General features: G+C 37.9%; 1 protein-coding gene across 2 annotated transcripts in view; it reads left to right on the top strand.

Moving 5' to 3' along the window:
* QPCT (glutaminyl-peptide cyclotransferase) overlaps nt 1-17,198 on the top strand; it is a 38,667-nt gene extending 21,469 nt beyond the window's left edge. For both annotated transcript variants that reach the window (XM_039887398.1, XM_039887397.1), the window contains 6 exons: nt 512-658; nt 6,366-6,644; nt 10,745-10,921; nt 12,974-13,073; nt 15,300-15,416; nt 16,650-17,198. In XM_039887398.1, coding sequence (XP_039743332.1) covers nt 512-658; nt 6,366-6,644; nt 10,745-10,921; nt 12,974-13,073; nt 15,300-15,416; nt 16,650-16,795 — 966 coding nt within the window. In that variant the 3' untranslated portion in view covers nt 16,796-17,198. The remainder of the gene's footprint in view (nt 1-511; nt 659-6,365; nt 6,645-10,744; nt 10,922-12,973; nt 13,074-15,299; nt 15,417-16,649) is intronic.
* The last annotated feature ends 788 nt before the right edge of the window (nt 17,199-17,986 follow it).

The raw sequence follows: 17,986 nt of genomic DNA, 5'->3' as shown, positions 1-17,986 counted from the left end.
TTGGCTTGTTCAGGGTGGCATGGCTGTAGACCATGGACTGTAGCTCCACTGAGGTATGAACCCAGGACCTTCTGCGTGTAAAGCAGACGTGCTAACCACTACACTACGGAACCACGTCCAACCTGAGGGTTTTAAAAATTAGGTTTTCTTAAGAACAGGATATCAATAATTAACACTTTAAAACCTTAGTTTTACAAAGTAATTGTACCAAAAGTCATTAAGATGAAATAAAGTCATTAAAAGAAAATAAGTGTTAAATATTAATTTTCAGGCTGAAACCATTGTATTAATTTTGTTTTTAAGATAAGCTGCCAAAAGAATTAGTTTAACTTTCTATATCTAAAGGGCCAATTTTAAATTTGAGTAGTTTAATGTATCTTGTATAGAGCATAAGAGCTATCCCTTTATTTTGAGGTTCAAAGCAAATATTTTTCAATTGCAAATGTCTCAGGATAAGTCTTAAACATATTATGAAATGATAGCCGGTTAAATAATGTTGTTTAATCCTCAGAATTATCACAAACCAGCCATTTTGAATTCATCGTCTCTTTGGCAAGTTGCAGAAGGCACCAGTATTTTTGAAATGTGGAAAAATGACTTACAACCTTTGCTGATAGAACGATATCCAGGATCTCCCGGAAGCTATGCTGCTCGTCAGGTGAGAACACAACACACAAACCTAAAGGTTGTTGAATACTTTGCTTTCATGTGAGAGATAATATGTCCAAAGTTCTGAGTTCTAATATTCAAATCTATATTCTCATCTTATTATTCACCCAAATAAGCAACCAAGAAAACCAAACAACTGAGAGTAAATGTCTGTTTTGTTAAGTGATTCGGGTTAATCTAAATCAAGTTATGTGTGTGATCGTTGCTGGGGTACAACATCTGACAGGGTACAAAGTGCTCAACTCTTGATCATTTCTATAACAACTCTCCAGCCACCCAATCAAGTTTTCTTGGACCCTAAACACCCAACATCAACAGCTTTAGACAGTCCTTACTTAACATTTCTGGGCCAAGAGTGAATTACTGCCCTATCGAGCCTTCATTCCCTCTTTGGAAAATAGTATTCTTCCTGTAGGGAGAGTCACGATCAGTGATAAAGTACCTTTTCCAGTGCAGTGCTTCTCAAGCTTCTGAATCTGACCCAAGGTTAAAAAAATGTATATTTTACATTTTATACATACAAACATATAGATTTAACTGACACAAAAATTTCATGAAAAAAAATCTTATTACTTGCAATTTACTGATATTGTTAATTCTACTTTATTAGCTTTTAAAAAAATGCTTGGTCATGACCCACTAAACTGATTTTGAGACCCATTGATGTAACCACTGCAGTTTGAAAGACACTGCTATAGAGGGTAGAGTAAGCTGTAACCTGAGCTAGACCTTGAATATCTCTTTGCCTCTTTAGTGTCAGTGTTTCTAAGCACTCTGAAACCTCATCTCTGAATAACTAGTTTGTCAAACTAGCCGTATTTTAAGGGGCATCTTGAGAAGGAATGGAGGAGACAGGTCCCTCATATTCTCCACTGAGAGTATTCTACTTGCCTAACTCTTCAGGCACCCCTGTAATGTGACAGTGACACCTGCAAGCACAGCTGTTGAGCTCTTTCTGTCTACCCAGTAGATGGCATCTCCTCAAGTCTAGCCCAGACAGCCATTGTCTGTTGCCACATTAGCCTGTTGTCTTTCATGCAAAAAGTTCCTGCTTCCCCTAAGGAATTAAATGGTGGAGACCCAAAGAGCATCTTAGTTATTTTTAACTTTTAGGCAGAGTGGGGAATAATAATAATGATGGAGGACTTTCACTGAGCACTGTTTTTAGCTCTGGCACTTTATGGAGTTCTTTACACAGATGATCTAATTCAGTCCTCACAGCAATGCTGCCATGTGAGTACCATTATAATCCCAGTGTCACAGATGTGAAAAGACTCGGGGTATAGGTATGTAAACTAACTTGCTCAAGGTTGTATGCGTAGTAGTGGTGAGGCCAGAATTTAGACCCAAATCTGCTTGACTTCTCCATCCTGTTAGAAGAGAGCGGTGGCCAGGGGAACCAGCTCTGTGGTCTGTACTCATAATGTCTCCATTCTAGATCTTCTCATGCCTGAGTTGGAAAGTGAGTCACAAACCACTCATTTTAATGGTATTCCCTGGGCCTCATCTCTTAAGCATTTTCTTAAAAGAAGCTCAGGGCACTTACTGGGGCTTTCTAAACTCTTCAGTTCCTCATTAGGAAAAAATCTAAGTCTATAATATTCTCTTCAGCCTTTTTCATTTCCCCACATGATTTGCTCGGAAGGCTGTATATACCCAGAAACATATATGCATATTTCAGACCTGAGGTTCCTTGCCTCTAAAAGTCCATGAACACAACAAATATTGCCATTGTAATCTTTATTTAGCTTTAACAGAAAACATAGCACAAGTAATACACATAGGTACTGTTGTGATTAACAAATACATATTCATTTAAAAGTGTTACTGAACCTATAATAACATTTTCCATGTCATATGGTGGTGGAAACAAATGAGAAATTTATTGACAATATTTTGAAATATGTTGGGCACTGCTGCTGGGCTGCTTATGCATGGTCTGGCTCATGTGGGGGTAATCCGAACAGGACATTTGGTTGGAAATCTCACTTAAGAGATTCAGTTTCATAATTTTTTGAGAAGAAAATAACCATGAATTTTTAGAGAGCTGTCCCCTAAGCTGTGAAAGATAAAGGGCTTCCACTTTTGAGGATGAGGTAGATGACACCTGTTATTGTGAGGGAACTAGACTAATGGCCCTAATTTGACTAGAATTAATACCTTTCACTCAGAACTAATTTTAAACAAGAATGGTAGAAATTTTGTTTTTTCTCCTGAGGCCTTTTGAAAACTATATCAGAAGTTTTATAATTTATATAGTTTCACGGTTGTAACTAAAGAAGACACTCAAATCTAAAAAGATGTGGACTTGCTATAAAATTGGTTAGTGGATTACCTTTTGCAGGTATTAGTGAAGATGTGCCTTGCTATAGATTCCCTTTCAGAGAATAATATGGAAACAATATCCCATAGTCTGCATTTTTACCTAAAGCTGTCTATTGGATATTTAGAATACTTGTACTCGAGGAGATAATTTTTTTGTAAAATAAATAATTTGAAGACATTAAATTTGGGGGTATTTCAGTGATTTCTAGCAGGGATGGGAATAAAACATAAATTTAAAAATCAAGATAATAAAGTTTCACTAAGGAGCAAGCCAGAAACGTTGTCTAAAAGAGGCAAGCTGGAAACTTCAGGGTTAAAAATCCCCTATAAATGCTCAGTGCATCTGAAAACCCAAAAGGTATGGGCTTCTCAGATGTATGTATGTCTGAGTGCAGGGCCTTGTATAGAGAGCCCTCAACTTGGAGCCCAAGAGACTAATATGTGGTACACCTACGAAGGAAGAGTTACCTGTACTCCCCAGTGGCAGGATTCAGCATCCTGACAATGATCTGTCTGTAGAGTTAGTGCATATGCAGCAGAATCTGCTCCTTCCACACAAACCTGGTCTACAAATGTCATTGTTTCTCAGAACCTGAAAATGAGAATTTAAGTTGAATTAAATTAGACCCAGGATTATTCACTAATGTTAACACAAAATCTTCCCTTACTCCGACCCCCACCCCCTAAATAGAATGTGCTTTTGCTTTTATCTTTTTTCTTTCTTCCTTTTCTCTCTCTCCAACTCTCTGTCTCTCCCTTACCCCCTCTCCCTCCCTCCTTCCCCGCTTCTCTCTTGCTCCCCACTTGTATCCTTTTCTTTCTGTATTCAATCTCTACCTTTTTTTCATCTCTCTCTGTCTCCACCTATTAATTTATTTGTCTTCTTTTCTCTCTTCCCCATTTAAAAAAACAGATGTATAATAATCTAAAATATGTCCTATATTCTAAATTGCATTTTAGCATGCCCGGTGGGCCCAGGCTTTTGCTGCTTGGAGTTAGGGAAGCACGACTGCTTTGGACTCCCTCTCACAGCCAAGCTTAGGGGCAGACTAGTGAGGAGAGCGGTGGTTTTCGGAGCTGACTCTGGAGAATTGGGGTGGAAACTTGCAGATTAAGCCTGAAAGCCAAAAGCACAACCAGGGATATTGGTGACATAATTAGATTATGAGGCCAATTTGGTTGTTTATAAAGAAATTAGTTGCTAAGGTAAACAAAAAAATATTTATACTCGATAAAAAAGGTTACTGCAGGGAGAACTATTTGGGGAGCATTTGCTATGCTTTTGTAGATGGTAGTGTCTGTCAACACAGATATCAGAAATTATGGCCACGACCTGTGTAGTAATTGAGAAGCGAATCTGTGTGTGAAACTTCAGCTGAGCGAAGCTACATATGTATTTTTTAAATCCCAATTCATTTTGTAAGCATATAGGCTGTGATTGGTGCAGAAGACATTTTATGGAGCAGTTCATCATCTGGAGAGCAGATGTTCTGGAGTACATGCCTTTTTATTTAGATGACCCCTTTTATGGAAAAAAAAATTTCCCACAAGTCTGGAAATAACTTATTTTCATATTCTGTGTAAAGTTTGTCTTAGATGCCCAGTGATTCAAACTGCTAATGTTCTATATCATATATATTTTATATATTCCCATTGAGAATAACTTGTAATTGAAAAAAATTAAAAAGAATGAAAAAAGAGAATAATTTATTAATTACAATCAGCCCGTATTTTCTGATAGCATACTGTGATCAAATACCAATACTAAGAATTGTGGAGAATAATAAAATAAATGAGATATAAATGATGATTTCAGAAAGGTTTAAACATTTCTTTTTATTATATGAACAGAAAACTTGTAAACCCATGATAGAAAAAGTAAGGTACTACGTATATGTGCCATTTTGGCAAAAGTCCACCTCACCACAGAAAGCAGAGTGAATAGCTGAAGAGTTGAGCTTTTATTTGGCATCTGCAGGACTGACCGTAGAGTCACTATCTTCCCTCTGGTTTAGTTCTCCTCTTCCTGGAAGCTTCCTGCCACACTTTTTCTAAGGCCCTTGCCTACGTGTCATGTCACATTAGTTAGGGCAGGAGGCCACACAAAACTTGGCTAGTCTAGAAAATTTGCATTTCCTTGGGTGGGAAAAAATCTCCTATTCTTTTCCAGTTATTATGTTATTTGTTTATCGCCTCAAGGTCTATCCCTGCCTATGTTAGTTGTGGAACAGGTTGCCGGTTTTGTGGATGGTTAGTTTGTCATTTGACTTTTGGAACAATTCTTTAAGGCAACTTACAAATAGTATATATATATATATAAATATATATATATATATATATACACACTATTTTAAAATAAAATAAGTGGAACTGAGTGAGAAAAATGAGGTAGAGGGAAAATAAAGACAGGAAAGGGCAAATGAAGCAGTGACGAACTCACCTATAACGTCTACACCACAAATTCTAGATTCTTAAAAAAGACACTTTCCATCCTGAGGTGGTATTTCTTTTCTATTTGCTGCTTTCTCCTGTCACTTACTATGTTGCTCATTAGGCCCAAGATAACCAGGAGAGATTCTTTTAAATTTTTATTAGCATGTGCAATGCGTCTGGACCTTCCCTGGGTGCAGAAGGAAAACTACTTCATTTATCATTATGATTCAGAGCTGCTTATTGATTCTTAGAGCGGGCAGGACCTCCAGTACGCCCAGCCATCCCCTTGTTGCAGGGCTCTCTCTATGCTATCATTAGCAGGTGAGCATCAGTATCTTTTGTTAGTGTTCATTATATTATGAAGTATTTGCTGGACTTGGATCATATGCAGTTCAGTGAGGACAAAAATCATGTGCAGTTCCTGGCCTCAAAGAGCTTAGAATAGAAGATGGAGACCTGTAGGGCCTTGGTATGCCTGACTTTTTGAACATGCCTTCTTATCCTCCTAGAAATACTGAAAGTGGACTTTAATATATACTGAACAGGATCTCTACCTTCTGACATGTAGTGATGTTCACAATAAATTAAGTGAGTAGAGCAAGGGGCAGAGTAATGAGTAAAGTAGGGTTTTATTCCTATGAAAATGTACATCCCTCTGCCAGATATATATGTTTGCGTGCTACTATATGTTTATTTGTATAAACAAAGAAAAGGGTGTGGAAAGATATACATGAGACTATTAACAATGGTATTAACAATAGGCGGGGGGAAGGAGGATTGGGGGAGGGAGAAGATTAGCTTTTCCTTAAATATCCTTGCTATTAATTCAATAAGTATGCACTGCATTTTTAATTTGAAAGACATTACATAAAAATTCCAAACATAGTTAACAAATGAAACCTGTCTCAATCTGAAATTTTGGTTTTTGTTTTGATCAGCACATCATGAAGAGAATTCAGAGACTTCAAGCTGACTGGGTCTTGGAAGTAGACACCTTCTTAAGTCAGACACCCTATGGGTACCGTTCTTTCTCAAATATCATCAGTACCCTCAATCCTACTGCTAAACGACACTTGGTCCTCGCCTGTCACTACGACTCCAAGTATTTTCCCCATTGGGGCAACAGGGTGTTTGTGGGAGCCACTGATTCAGCTGTGCCATGTGCCATGATGTTGGAACTTGCCCGTGCCTTAGACAAGCGACTCCTTTCCTTGAAGGTATCTGTTTCCCTCTTGTAGATTCCTGGGATAAAACACGTTAGCAGTAACTCAGAGTGAATTCTAGAATCCCTTGGGAGAGTGAGAAGGCTGTTTAGAAATATAGACTTTTGGTACATTTTGTATTAATTTGTTGCAAAATGGTATGAGTTTGAGTGACTATTATTTGGAACATTACATTATTTGAAATGTCAACCATGGGCAATAAAGCTAAGACACATGACAGTGAATTCATTAATTGACACCCGATTTCTTAGTTGTGAATACACATTAAATTAATTGCAACATTTCTTTGCAAAAAATGAAGAAAGCAGAAGGTTGGTACAGGCTTATGTATGAGAACTCTGTTTATTTCTTCTTATTTATGTAACCATGCACATCACAACCTTCTGATCTGAGAGATGGTGGCTCTTGAGTTGGGGGGAGGGAGTTGCTGCAAAGTAGAAAGGTTCTGAAGTAGAAGGTAATTCAGACATATTGAGATGAAAAACATGAAGCAGAAATGCATTATTGTTATTATCTGTGAATCTCAGCTCAGTTTTGTAGTATAGCAGAGCTTTTGTTATATTCTCAGCTCAAAATACTTCTGGGACTCTCAGATGTTATTTCAGTCTCTGTGTTCTTAAGGGTATATTGGAAAAAAGTGCTAAACTAGATGAAGACATTTTGCTCAGATATCTCTCATAACCAAGTAAACACAACAAAGCAAAAACAAAAATCTTTGTTCACAGGCAACAAATACCTTTTTCCCTCCCTTAGAGCTTTATGAAGGAGCCGGCCTTTTTTACAATGGGGTAAAGAAATGAAAGGTTTATCTTGTAATGGAAGTAATAGAGATATTTGGTTCTATTTTTGCTGGATATGCTGAGCTTGAAGAAAGCAAGAATTGTTTTTACTACTGTTTTTTTTTTTTTCATTTTGTTTTGTTTTCTTATCCTTCCACAATGTCTTTGTCCCATGCTCTTGCCTTGCTTTTAACAACCACTCTTACCCAGAAATTGGGTGAGAAGAGTTCAAGAGCTGATACAAAGTTTAATTTTTCATATTTGCATTCCAGAGTAAGGACATGAAATGAAGTATGACTTAAAGGCAGGCTGTGTAGTGGGTGTGTTTTCTCTTCAGGAGCTCTTTTACCTTCTGCATGTAGCTCACACCTGCTTTGGGGTCCAGAAGTAGAAAGGGCCGAATGAGTTGTTGGGTTGGGAACCATTAAAAAATACATTCTCTTAATTATCCTTACTAATTGTCCAGTGATATGGACAATAAAAAAAAAGGACTATTTTGGATACAAACATTGAGCGTATCAGATTTATTCTTCCAGTTGTACTTTAACTAAATTCGTACGAAGGAATTATTTTAAGGTCTTCGGTTGTCATGGATTGGGTGGTGATGGTGGAATGTGACCTGGGAGGGGACTGGATAGTAGACTGGGTTATTGTCCCAAGTCTTTGCAGCCCTCCCACTTCCACTAATAAGATTATCATTATATATTCGCCTCGTTTGCCTTATAAGTTTGCCGTGCCCTCCCCGTCTTGTACTTTATCACTCCTTGACTCTGCACTTTGGCTATTTGATCTGTGTTGGGCAATGAGATGCTGGTAGATGAGGCACAAGCAGAGGCTGGAAATGTGCTTGTACAATTGGGCTTGCTCTCTCGTTCCTGTGCCATCACCAGGAAAAGGGCATGTCCCGGCTGGCCTTCCAGTCCCAGGAGGAGGATAAGAGACATGTGGAGCAGAGCCAACCTTGACGACTGCAGAATGAAGCAGATCTTCTCCAGCCAAAACCAGCCTAGATTAGTTGTCTCCCATCTAAACTTCAGACCCAGGAAGACACATAATTGTTGTTTTAAGATGATTTTTCACACCTTATTATAGCATTAGCTGATATAGCCTCAGGTGGAGAAAGACTGCAGATAATTCACCACGATGTTAACAGATGTTAATACTGGTAATTATGCATTTATCGTATTGCCGTGAAGAAGGACTGGAAGACCTTCACAAATCAGGCCACACAGATAGTGAGGAAGGCAGAAGTGAGGCAGGGGGCTGGAGAGGAGAGAGTTGATAAATCTGTTTAAGGAACCCTTAGATATATAGATTCTTACCCAACTCCTGGTGGGTAGATGAGTACCCTACCTGTATCCTTGCAGAAGATGACAGAATATTTTATTGGGGAAGTTGAACCAGAGAGGTTCTGGACATAGGGACACAGAATATAGAGGATGGCAGTGGTGAGGTGCCTCATGGAAATAAAGGAGATGAGGTGAATATCTGCATATTGTACAATGAAGTCCCCAGGCTTTCCCCTTCTTACAGCATGAGAGAGCCAGCAGCTAGTTTATACCCAGCAGATAGGAAACTGGAAAATCCTTCTCTGGAGAATGTGAACCACCTCATAGGAAAGACCCACAGACAGTGACATATGGGGATCCTCAGTGAAAACTGGGCACCGGATTGCCCTGCATGGAAGACAACCATCTGTGTCTATAATCAATGTTATAGTACCTTATTGAATGAACACAAAGGATGACCAGACATTTGAGGTCAGTTTCCAACATGAAAAAAGCACGCAAAACAAATAATACAAATTGAAAAAATGAACTGGGAGGGAATAGAGCACAAAGAGCAAAAGATAACTTAAAGGACATGATTTTTTCTTATCCTTAGAGAGATAAGAGGAGAATTTATATCCATAACAGATTAAGGAAACATCAGATTCAGTTTGGTGCAATGTGAATACATTCCCCTGGTACTGTAGAGATGGAGAGAGAAAAATGGTTGTGTATTTTTATCCAGCCAGGTTCAGCTGCATGAATGTAAGCACAAAGGAGACAGAGTGTTGGACTTAAGGTTATGTTTTTGTCATGTGACTTTGACCAACGCAAAAAGAGGCAAAGGAGTTGAGTGTGTTTGCAAGGGAGCAATTAGAATGATTGACTCTGGAATTTAAGCGAATATGGAGTAAAGTGAGGGCATCATGGGGGGAAAGACTGTGAAAAGATGAAGGATCCAATAGATCAGATCAGAGGTTCCAGTGGGGTTGAAGGATCGTGGAGGTTAAGGTACCGGCAAGACTAATCTGAAAGATGAGATTGTCAGAAAGTAAAAAAATTGATCAGAATCCTACTCATGCTTATAAGTTCTCTTAAAATACTAGCTTTTGCATGAAGTCTTCCTTGACACTCCAAGGATTCAACCTTTCATTCCATCTAATTCCCAGAGGAATTTTATGTTACCTTTTCGACACTTGGCACATTTTGCCATGCTCATGTATTTCCTTTACTTTCCTACCCCAACTACAGTATAGGCTCCTTTAAGGGGAGAGGCCATAATTATTATTCTTTGTGTCGCTGTTGCATTCCTGGGCAGATCTTTGAAACTAGACTCAATAAAAAAAAAATTGCATACTTAACACGCAAGAAAGATTTGCAGTTGTTCAAGCTGGGTTCCCTGGGACACACACTCTGACGGGGAGCTCAGCATTTAGGTCATTTCTTAGGGAGTGGCCTTGGCTCCATAACTATGGCAGGGAGAGAAGGGTAATGGGATTAGGTAGAGGGAGAAGTCAAGCTGCCACGCAGGTTCAACAACAGCCCGAGCCAACTTATGGGGATCTCTGGAGGTGCAACGACCCTTAAGAGAGCCCCCAGGACCTGCTTAGATCAGTCATTGGATGTAGGACACCCCCGTGGCTGAGGCAACCCTTAAAGGGACTAATAGCTGAAGGCTTTCTGCTATAGTTTTCCTGGCTGCAGGGGCAATACATCCTTCTGAAACAGAACTGTGATGCTGTGTCACTATGTCCACCATAGCAGTTCCACAGTTTCAAAGTTCTCTAAAGAGTAAGAAAAAATATACAACTTCTATCTTCAGAGGTAGTGAGAGAAGGTGAGGTTTATATGGGCGAAGACTATGCGAGGCATGATGATTTTTCAGGGAGGAAGTGGTGCAAAATAAATTTTATCATGTTTTCTCTCACTTTGGTATCTTTCTTTTCTTCGTGGTTTAGCTTTCTTTTTTTTCCAGTTAATAGTGAAGTGTGCCATTTTTTAAATCCTCACAGCATTTTTGTTATCTTTTCACCGTTCTTTTTACCAGAACGTTTCAGACTCCAGGCCAGATCTCTCACTCCAGCTAATTTTCTTTGATGGGGAAGAGGCTTTTCTTCACTGGTCTCCTCAAGACTCTCTGTATGGGTCTCGGCACTTAGCTTCAAAGATGGCATCGACCCCACACCCACCTGGAGCGAGAAACACCAACCAACTGCACGGCATGGTTAGTCTGGGTAGTTTCCGCGGTGGTGCAGCTGCAGGCTCTGTTTCAAAGGAAGCCAAAGCTAAAGCCAATTAAAGACCTACAAATGCCATGACATCCTTGGAGCAGAGTGTTTATAGTAGAACATTCCTTGGCAGGCATCGAGTTTTTGAGGAATCCCAGAGCTAAAAAGAAAAAGAATGATTCTGGGTTAGCAGTTATATTTGAACTTAATTAAAATAATATAAAAATTTACATTGTGAATTTTAAAAATTTAATTGATTTTTAAAAAAAATGTAAAAAGGTTTAATTAAAATGATGTAAAAAAAATCAGATTAAGGAGACATCAGATTCAGTCCTGGTCTAACGGGAGCACATTCCCCCAGAGCTGTACAGGGATGGGGAGAGCAAATCCCTTCTTTGAGGCCTCTCTGAAGCCTGAGGAGGCGAGGGTCTTGGGAAATGGAGTAAGAATGGGACATGATATGAGAATGGGAGTGAAGAATATCCTCGGTGGCTTCAAAGTGCTAAAATGACTCCAAATGTGTATATGACATTTTGATGTGATATTTTTAACGTGTGTTTGTGGGGGGTGGGGCGGGGGGGGCGGGGAATGGAGACATTTTGATGCTGCCTTTAAAACTCTGCTCTTATCACCAAGTCATGGAGGCAACACACAACCCCGTTTTCATCCCCATTCCTGGCCCCTTCCCTTAGCCCCTCACCCTATCCTTGACTTCTTTCCCCCTCTGATTCTCCTTTTATATTTGACCTTCATTCAGTCTTGAGTCCTCACTAACCCCAGCTTGGAATGTTATGCCACCCTTGAGACTTCGTTCTTCATGTGCCTTCATCCACCCCGACTCTCACTTTATCTGTGACCTGAAGGCCTATTCCTAACCCCTCCACTCACCCCTGTCCTGTGCCCTGTCACTGACCTTTACCCTCTCAATCCAAACGGCCACATTAAACATCCTCTAACACATCTCCTGTGGACATTTTCTCCATCCCGTTGTCCATTGGCAGCTCATAACGGGTCAGGGGAATATGGTTTGCACCTCAGTCACTTGTGTCCAAATGGCTAAAAAGGATTCACAGGAGGAGGAGACACCTGGCTATCGGTAGGAGGAACAAAGTTATTTATGTATCGATTCAAATACATGAATCCATAGTGATGGTTAAGACCATTTTCCCCCCACAAACAAACTCTTAGTAGTTTATCCAACCTTGTGAATATACTTCAGTTTCAAACAAGTCTATTTTTTTCCCAATGAATATATTTAATCATCACTTATGAGCTAAGGGACACTGTCTTTAGAAACATAGACTGCAAATATTTATTTACTATGTGTTAGGATCTATACTAGATATTTACCCGCACATGATCTCACGTTATAGAAATCAGGAGTGCTTATTCTGGGAGTTAGTCTTCAGGGAATCCTCAAGCCTGCTGCTATTTTGTGGCTCAAACAAGTTAAGAACGCACTGATTTAATTGTAGAGGCTTATGACCAGAAGGGACCTTTAGAGATCAGCAAGTCTGAGCTTCTGGTTAGATAGAAAAGGAGATGGAGACCAGAGACATAAGGTCATCTAGCTTCAAGTCGAGGAATATTCTTATATGCTGCTTTGAGGAATAAATAGTTACTAAAGTGTTCTCCTACAGGCAGTTGTGTCATTTTAGACAAAGGATAAAATGGCTAATTAGAATGGAATAGAAGATCAGACAAGCTTGGACTCCCATCTGAAAATAAAGTTACATGTATTCTTTTTAAATCTATGAAATATTTATCTAGATGTTCTTAATGATATCCTTCTGGGATTACAGACATGAAGAATCTATACTTTGCCATTTGTCCATATTGCATAAGCAAGATTAGAAAGTTCTCCAAAATAATTAGCTTGCAATAATTAGCTTACAATATTTTTAAACCTTTTGTTCATTTTATACAGGTCCCTAGATTATTCTCAATTACTTAAATGATGTTCGTTTTGACTGATTGTTTTTTCTGTTGATGAGTATGAAACAAGTTTTGGTGACAGAGATTAAAAAAAATTTTTTTTTCTCCCTTAGGATTTATTGGTCTTATTAGATTTAATTGGAGCTCTAAACCCAACATTTCTCAATTTTTTTCCAAACTCTGCAAGATGGTTTGTTAGACTTCAAACAATTGGTAAGCACCTCTTCTATTAAAGAGTCAAACCTGGTTTCTTCCTCTGATTAACACTACATTTCAAAACTCAAATGATGTAAGTGTGTGATTTGAATATATAACATACTTTGCCAGGTTTTTTTCTTTCTTTATTAATTAGTTTCTTGTTCCTATTCATTTCTTTTGGTAGGCCCACTTTATTTTTTTGCATGAAACTTTATTTTGATGTGGAAACATAAAATGCTATATTTCATATCTGAATATCCTTAGAAATGGTCAAAAATATTTTCCTGTTTGAAACATATGGAATGCATTCCTATGGAAAACTACTCAACAAAGCACACTGACTAATGATGAATATGATGAATGTTATGTCCTTATAATGATACCAAAAGATATTCTTTAATTTTTCTTTCCTTTCTATCTCTGTCTTTTTCATCTTCTATTTTCTGCCTATCCAGACATGATCTTCCTTTAAATATAGTATAATCTCTGCCTATTTTCCAAAAGAGTAAGAGATCACAATGCAAGAGAAACCCAAGATCCTTCAAGAGTCATTTCAGAGAAGGTTTGGTGTCAAATCAATGAGACGAGGCTAGGCCAGACCAGGTGAGGCCAGGCCAGGCTAAGAAACAAAGATTCTATGGCTGGAGAGAGAGGCTTGGAGCTTGGAGAAGGAAAAAGGAGAATAACTTCGTCCTTTCATACTTCTACTCTCCCCTCACCAAAACACAAACATCCCTCTTCTGCCCTCCACCCCCCACAACAATAAAACAATTGGCATCAGGGAGAGATGAAAATGAGACAGACCTTTATTATAGAATTCAGGCCACAGAACTCCTTGGAGCCGGATAGAATTGAACTACTTCTGTACAGTGGGAAAAGCATTGCCATCTCACTTCACACTTTTGCTATGAGTACAGAATTTGCCAATGTCCGATCTAGAATATTACAAGAGAAACTTTTACCTGAACCTCAGAGACTTATCTTTGGTAAATTTCAATTCCTAGTTTGAAAATATTGCTATTATGCTATTATTACTATAAGCTTCTTGGGTCTCTTCCTTGTAGCATGTTTTTTCCTTACTTCGATGGTGGCCTCACAAGATTGAGTTTGGCCTTCTTTCAAGAATTTTGTACACTTGTCTTATTTCCTCTGCAGAATAAATTTATATCAGTAATTTGCATCTTAATGTAATTTTAACCCATTGTACTGCCACTCCTAGTGGTATTTAAACTTCAAACCACATTTAATTGTATAAGGAAACTTTGTATCCCAAGATAAAGGAATTATAAGTATCAATAAACAGATGAAATATTGTTTGGTGTTGGTGAGGGGTTTCTCCATGGTCCTAAAATCATATTATATATGGATGCTACTACTTGGTCTAGTTTTACCCTTTAAATTTAGCAATTAAACACACACACACACACACACACACACACACACACACACACACACACACACACACACAGCTATCCTGGGAAGTTTCATGTGGTTGTTTTATACTCTTCTTGTGATAATCATCTTGTAACATAGAGCTCATGTTGTATATAACCATGTAACACATGGGTTCTGTGTTATGAGATGACAAGAGTGGTGGAATGCAGGCCAATGGTTCTTAAACTATAGTGTGCATAACTGGGGGCTTTTTACAACACAGATTGCTGGGCTCCACCCCCAGAGTTTCTGATTCAGTAAGTCTGAGGTGGGATCAGATAATTTGTGTTTCTAACAAGTTCCCAGGTGATACTGATGCCACTGGTCAGAGACTACATTTTGAGAACTACTAATGCAGATCATAATAAGTAATGCTTTCCCACAGAGTGGCCACTAGTATACTTCACCCCTATTTGGCTTGGGTATTACCCTTTCAAGCCCCACACCTCCTCTTAAGGTATTCTTCATACTGGATCTTGGATCTATAAGTATCTACATCTGTGTTTTTTCCTCCCATTTTGTATTAGTTTTCTCATTCTTCATCTCTCCATGTTCTACTGAGTTTCTACTTCTAAGGAGGTTATCACCTGTAAAGCTACAGCCACATGTGACTCTTCTGTGCCCAGAACTACTCCAAAATGTACACTCCCAATTTCAGCTCAGATGTTAATTGTCATGGATGTGGCTGTGCTCACTGCTGCATGTATTAAAAACTATGGCCACGTGTGCTAAGATTTCAAACTCATTATGCATTATGAGTATCGATCAGATAAAAATAGATATTTATCTACTAATTATCATCTGCAGAACATGAACTCCATGAATTAGGTTTGCTCAAGGATCATTCTTTGGAGAGGCAGTATTTCCAGAATCATGGTTATGGAGGTGTAATTCAGGACGACCATATTCCATTTTTAAGAAAAGGTAATGTGTGTGTATATGTATGTGTACATGTGCATTTTTAACTTATTGTATTTTATATGTGCTTTTGCAATAATCTAGAAGTGTGAGCAACAATTATTTCAATTAATTGGTTAATTAAATCACCCACCAATCATCTTATGGCTTCTATTGTCTCATGAAAGTCATTCCAAATTCTTAAGGACACCTCTATATTTTTTTCCTACACCTAGAATATTTATGAAAACTCATGTTCTACTGACCTTGTCTTCTCTTTCATAGAGTTAGACTGTATTCTTACGCTTTTTGTAACTCTGGTGTTTTCTGATTAATAAGGAAGCAGTATCCTTGTCAATGGTGGAAGTTAAAATAAACCCAAGGACTCTTGTGGTAGCCTCCCAATTGGTCTCCACCTTTTGCTCTTGCTTCCCTAATCTTTATATAGGAATGAGAGTTATCTTTTAAAAATGTAAATCCAATTTTGTTACTTCCCTGCTTTAAAGCTCCGAAGGCTTGCCGTCATGTAGAATAAGACCCAAGGTCCTTACCATAACCTACAGAGGCCTCATTTTCAGACTCTGTCTTCTCTTTCCAACATTACCACCTATCTCTGTCTCTAATCAGTACTGCTCCGATCCAGCCTCATCAGACTCCTTGCTGTTCTTCAAGCAGGCCAAGCACATTCCAACCTTGGGATCTTTGCACTTGCTAATGCTGCTGTCTGGAACGCTCCTCCCCAGATCTTTGTACAGCTTGCTTTCTCTTTTGTTGCATGTCTCTGTTTAAATGTTAGCTCCTCACAGAGGCCTTCCCTGACTTTAAATACTCCTCTCTTGACTCCACTGTTTGCCCCTCAATCTCTATTCCTTCACCTGTTTTATTATTCTTTATAAGCCTTATCACTTTCTAAAATTATTTTTTTATATTTGATCACTTGTTTCTTTCTTTACTGGAATGTAAGCTCCATATGGCTTTGCCTTTTTCACTAATAAACCCTCAACTCCTAGAGTAGGGACTGGTATATAGTAGCTGCTTTATAATTATTTATTGAATTAATTAACATCTGTTTAATGAATGGATGACTTTGGAGCACAAGGGTAAGACATAAAGAAGTCCACAGAAGCTGATGAATTACCAGCTGTCTTTCTATGGTAGAAGTCTGAGAGCTCCCACTCAGACTTCTGCTTGAAGAAGGACACTTTCTAGTTTACGCTCTGAAAACATGCACTTAATTACAGGTCAGTTCTTTCTTATTAGGTGTTCCAGTTTTGCATCTGATATCATCTCCTTTCCCTGAAGTCTGGCACACCATGGATGACGATGAAGAAAATTTGGATGAAACAACCATTGACAATCTAAACAAAATCATACAAGTCTTTGTGTTAGAATATCTGCATTTGTAATATTCTGAATTAGTTTATAAAAATTGCATCTAGTATCGAATTTAAAAGTTAAGGTACAATTTAAAATAATATGACTCCAGACAAACGCCGTGTAGAAATATCTGTCCTGTAGATTCATTCTGTAGGTAGCTTTGAATATGTGATCAGTAATATGTCATGTCCTAAATTGCTCATTCATTTTCATCTAGAGATAAAAAAGGGAAATGTAAGGAAAACAGAAAATAAATATCTTTTAAAAAACTCCTTTATCTCAGAAACTATGAAGCTAAATCAGATTTGTATATTCAGTATCACGGTCTTCTAAATAGTACTTAAATATAATGGTGATCTGCAATGTGTAGTCTAAGTTTTATGACTTTTTATACTTGGGAATATACTGCATATAATACAAAACAGAGATATAGTTTCAAGACTCTCAAATTTCTTTGAGAAATATTTGTAGAGTTTATTTTATAGAAATTAAATCAGAGTTAAATGTTATGTTGTGAATTTCTTTTTTAAATATAAATGAAAAATTTTTTAATTTATAGTTCAATTTTTATAGTTTCAGAAACTTAACATTTTATTTCAAAAAGAATATAGTCACTAACAAAAAATTAGAAAATGGAGAAAAGAAAATTATAATGCCATTATATTAACAGAATCACTATTCGATCCTTAGTTCTTCTTCACATGTTTTCAATGAAGATTTTAAAGATGTAGTTATGATCAAACTATGTCTGCAATATTTTTGTTCTTTTTTTTTTTCTGTTAAATTATATCATTACCAGACATTTATTTGCTGTTTTGATCTTGGGTTGTGAAGAAGACGGAAAAATACTGTTGACTATGACCTCCAGTCAATATTAAGGTAATACAGCAGTAGCACAGTAGTTATATTTTTTGTGTAGGTAAATATATTTTATTCAAGTTTGGTTAATTAGGGCATTTTTTTTTTTTTTTCCAAGAGATTCATGGAAGCAAAATTATTTGGGCTGGAAACACATTGGAATTCATGGATTTTTTTTAGCTATAAGAAACAATTATCTAGAAATACAAACTTGTTCAATTAAACAATTAGGATATTGATTCTGCCATCTAGATAAAGTTAGCTGGGACCTCTGTTCTGAGGGGACAATTAATACTCACTGAATTTATGTCCTGGAGTTGGATAGGGTGGGAGACAGACCAGCTGAGTGGGGAAGCAATGAT

The sequence above is a fragment of the Pteropus medius genome, unplaced genomic scaffold (assembly GCF_902729225.1).
Source record: "Pteropus medius unplaced genomic scaffold, Ma_sr-lr_union100, whole genome shotgun sequence".
NCBI lineage: Eukaryota > Metazoa > Chordata > Mammalia > Chiroptera > Pteropodidae > Pteropus > Pteropus medius.
The sequence above is the reverse complement of the archived record's forward strand: the minus strand, read 5'-3'. Positions and strand labels throughout refer to the sequence as shown.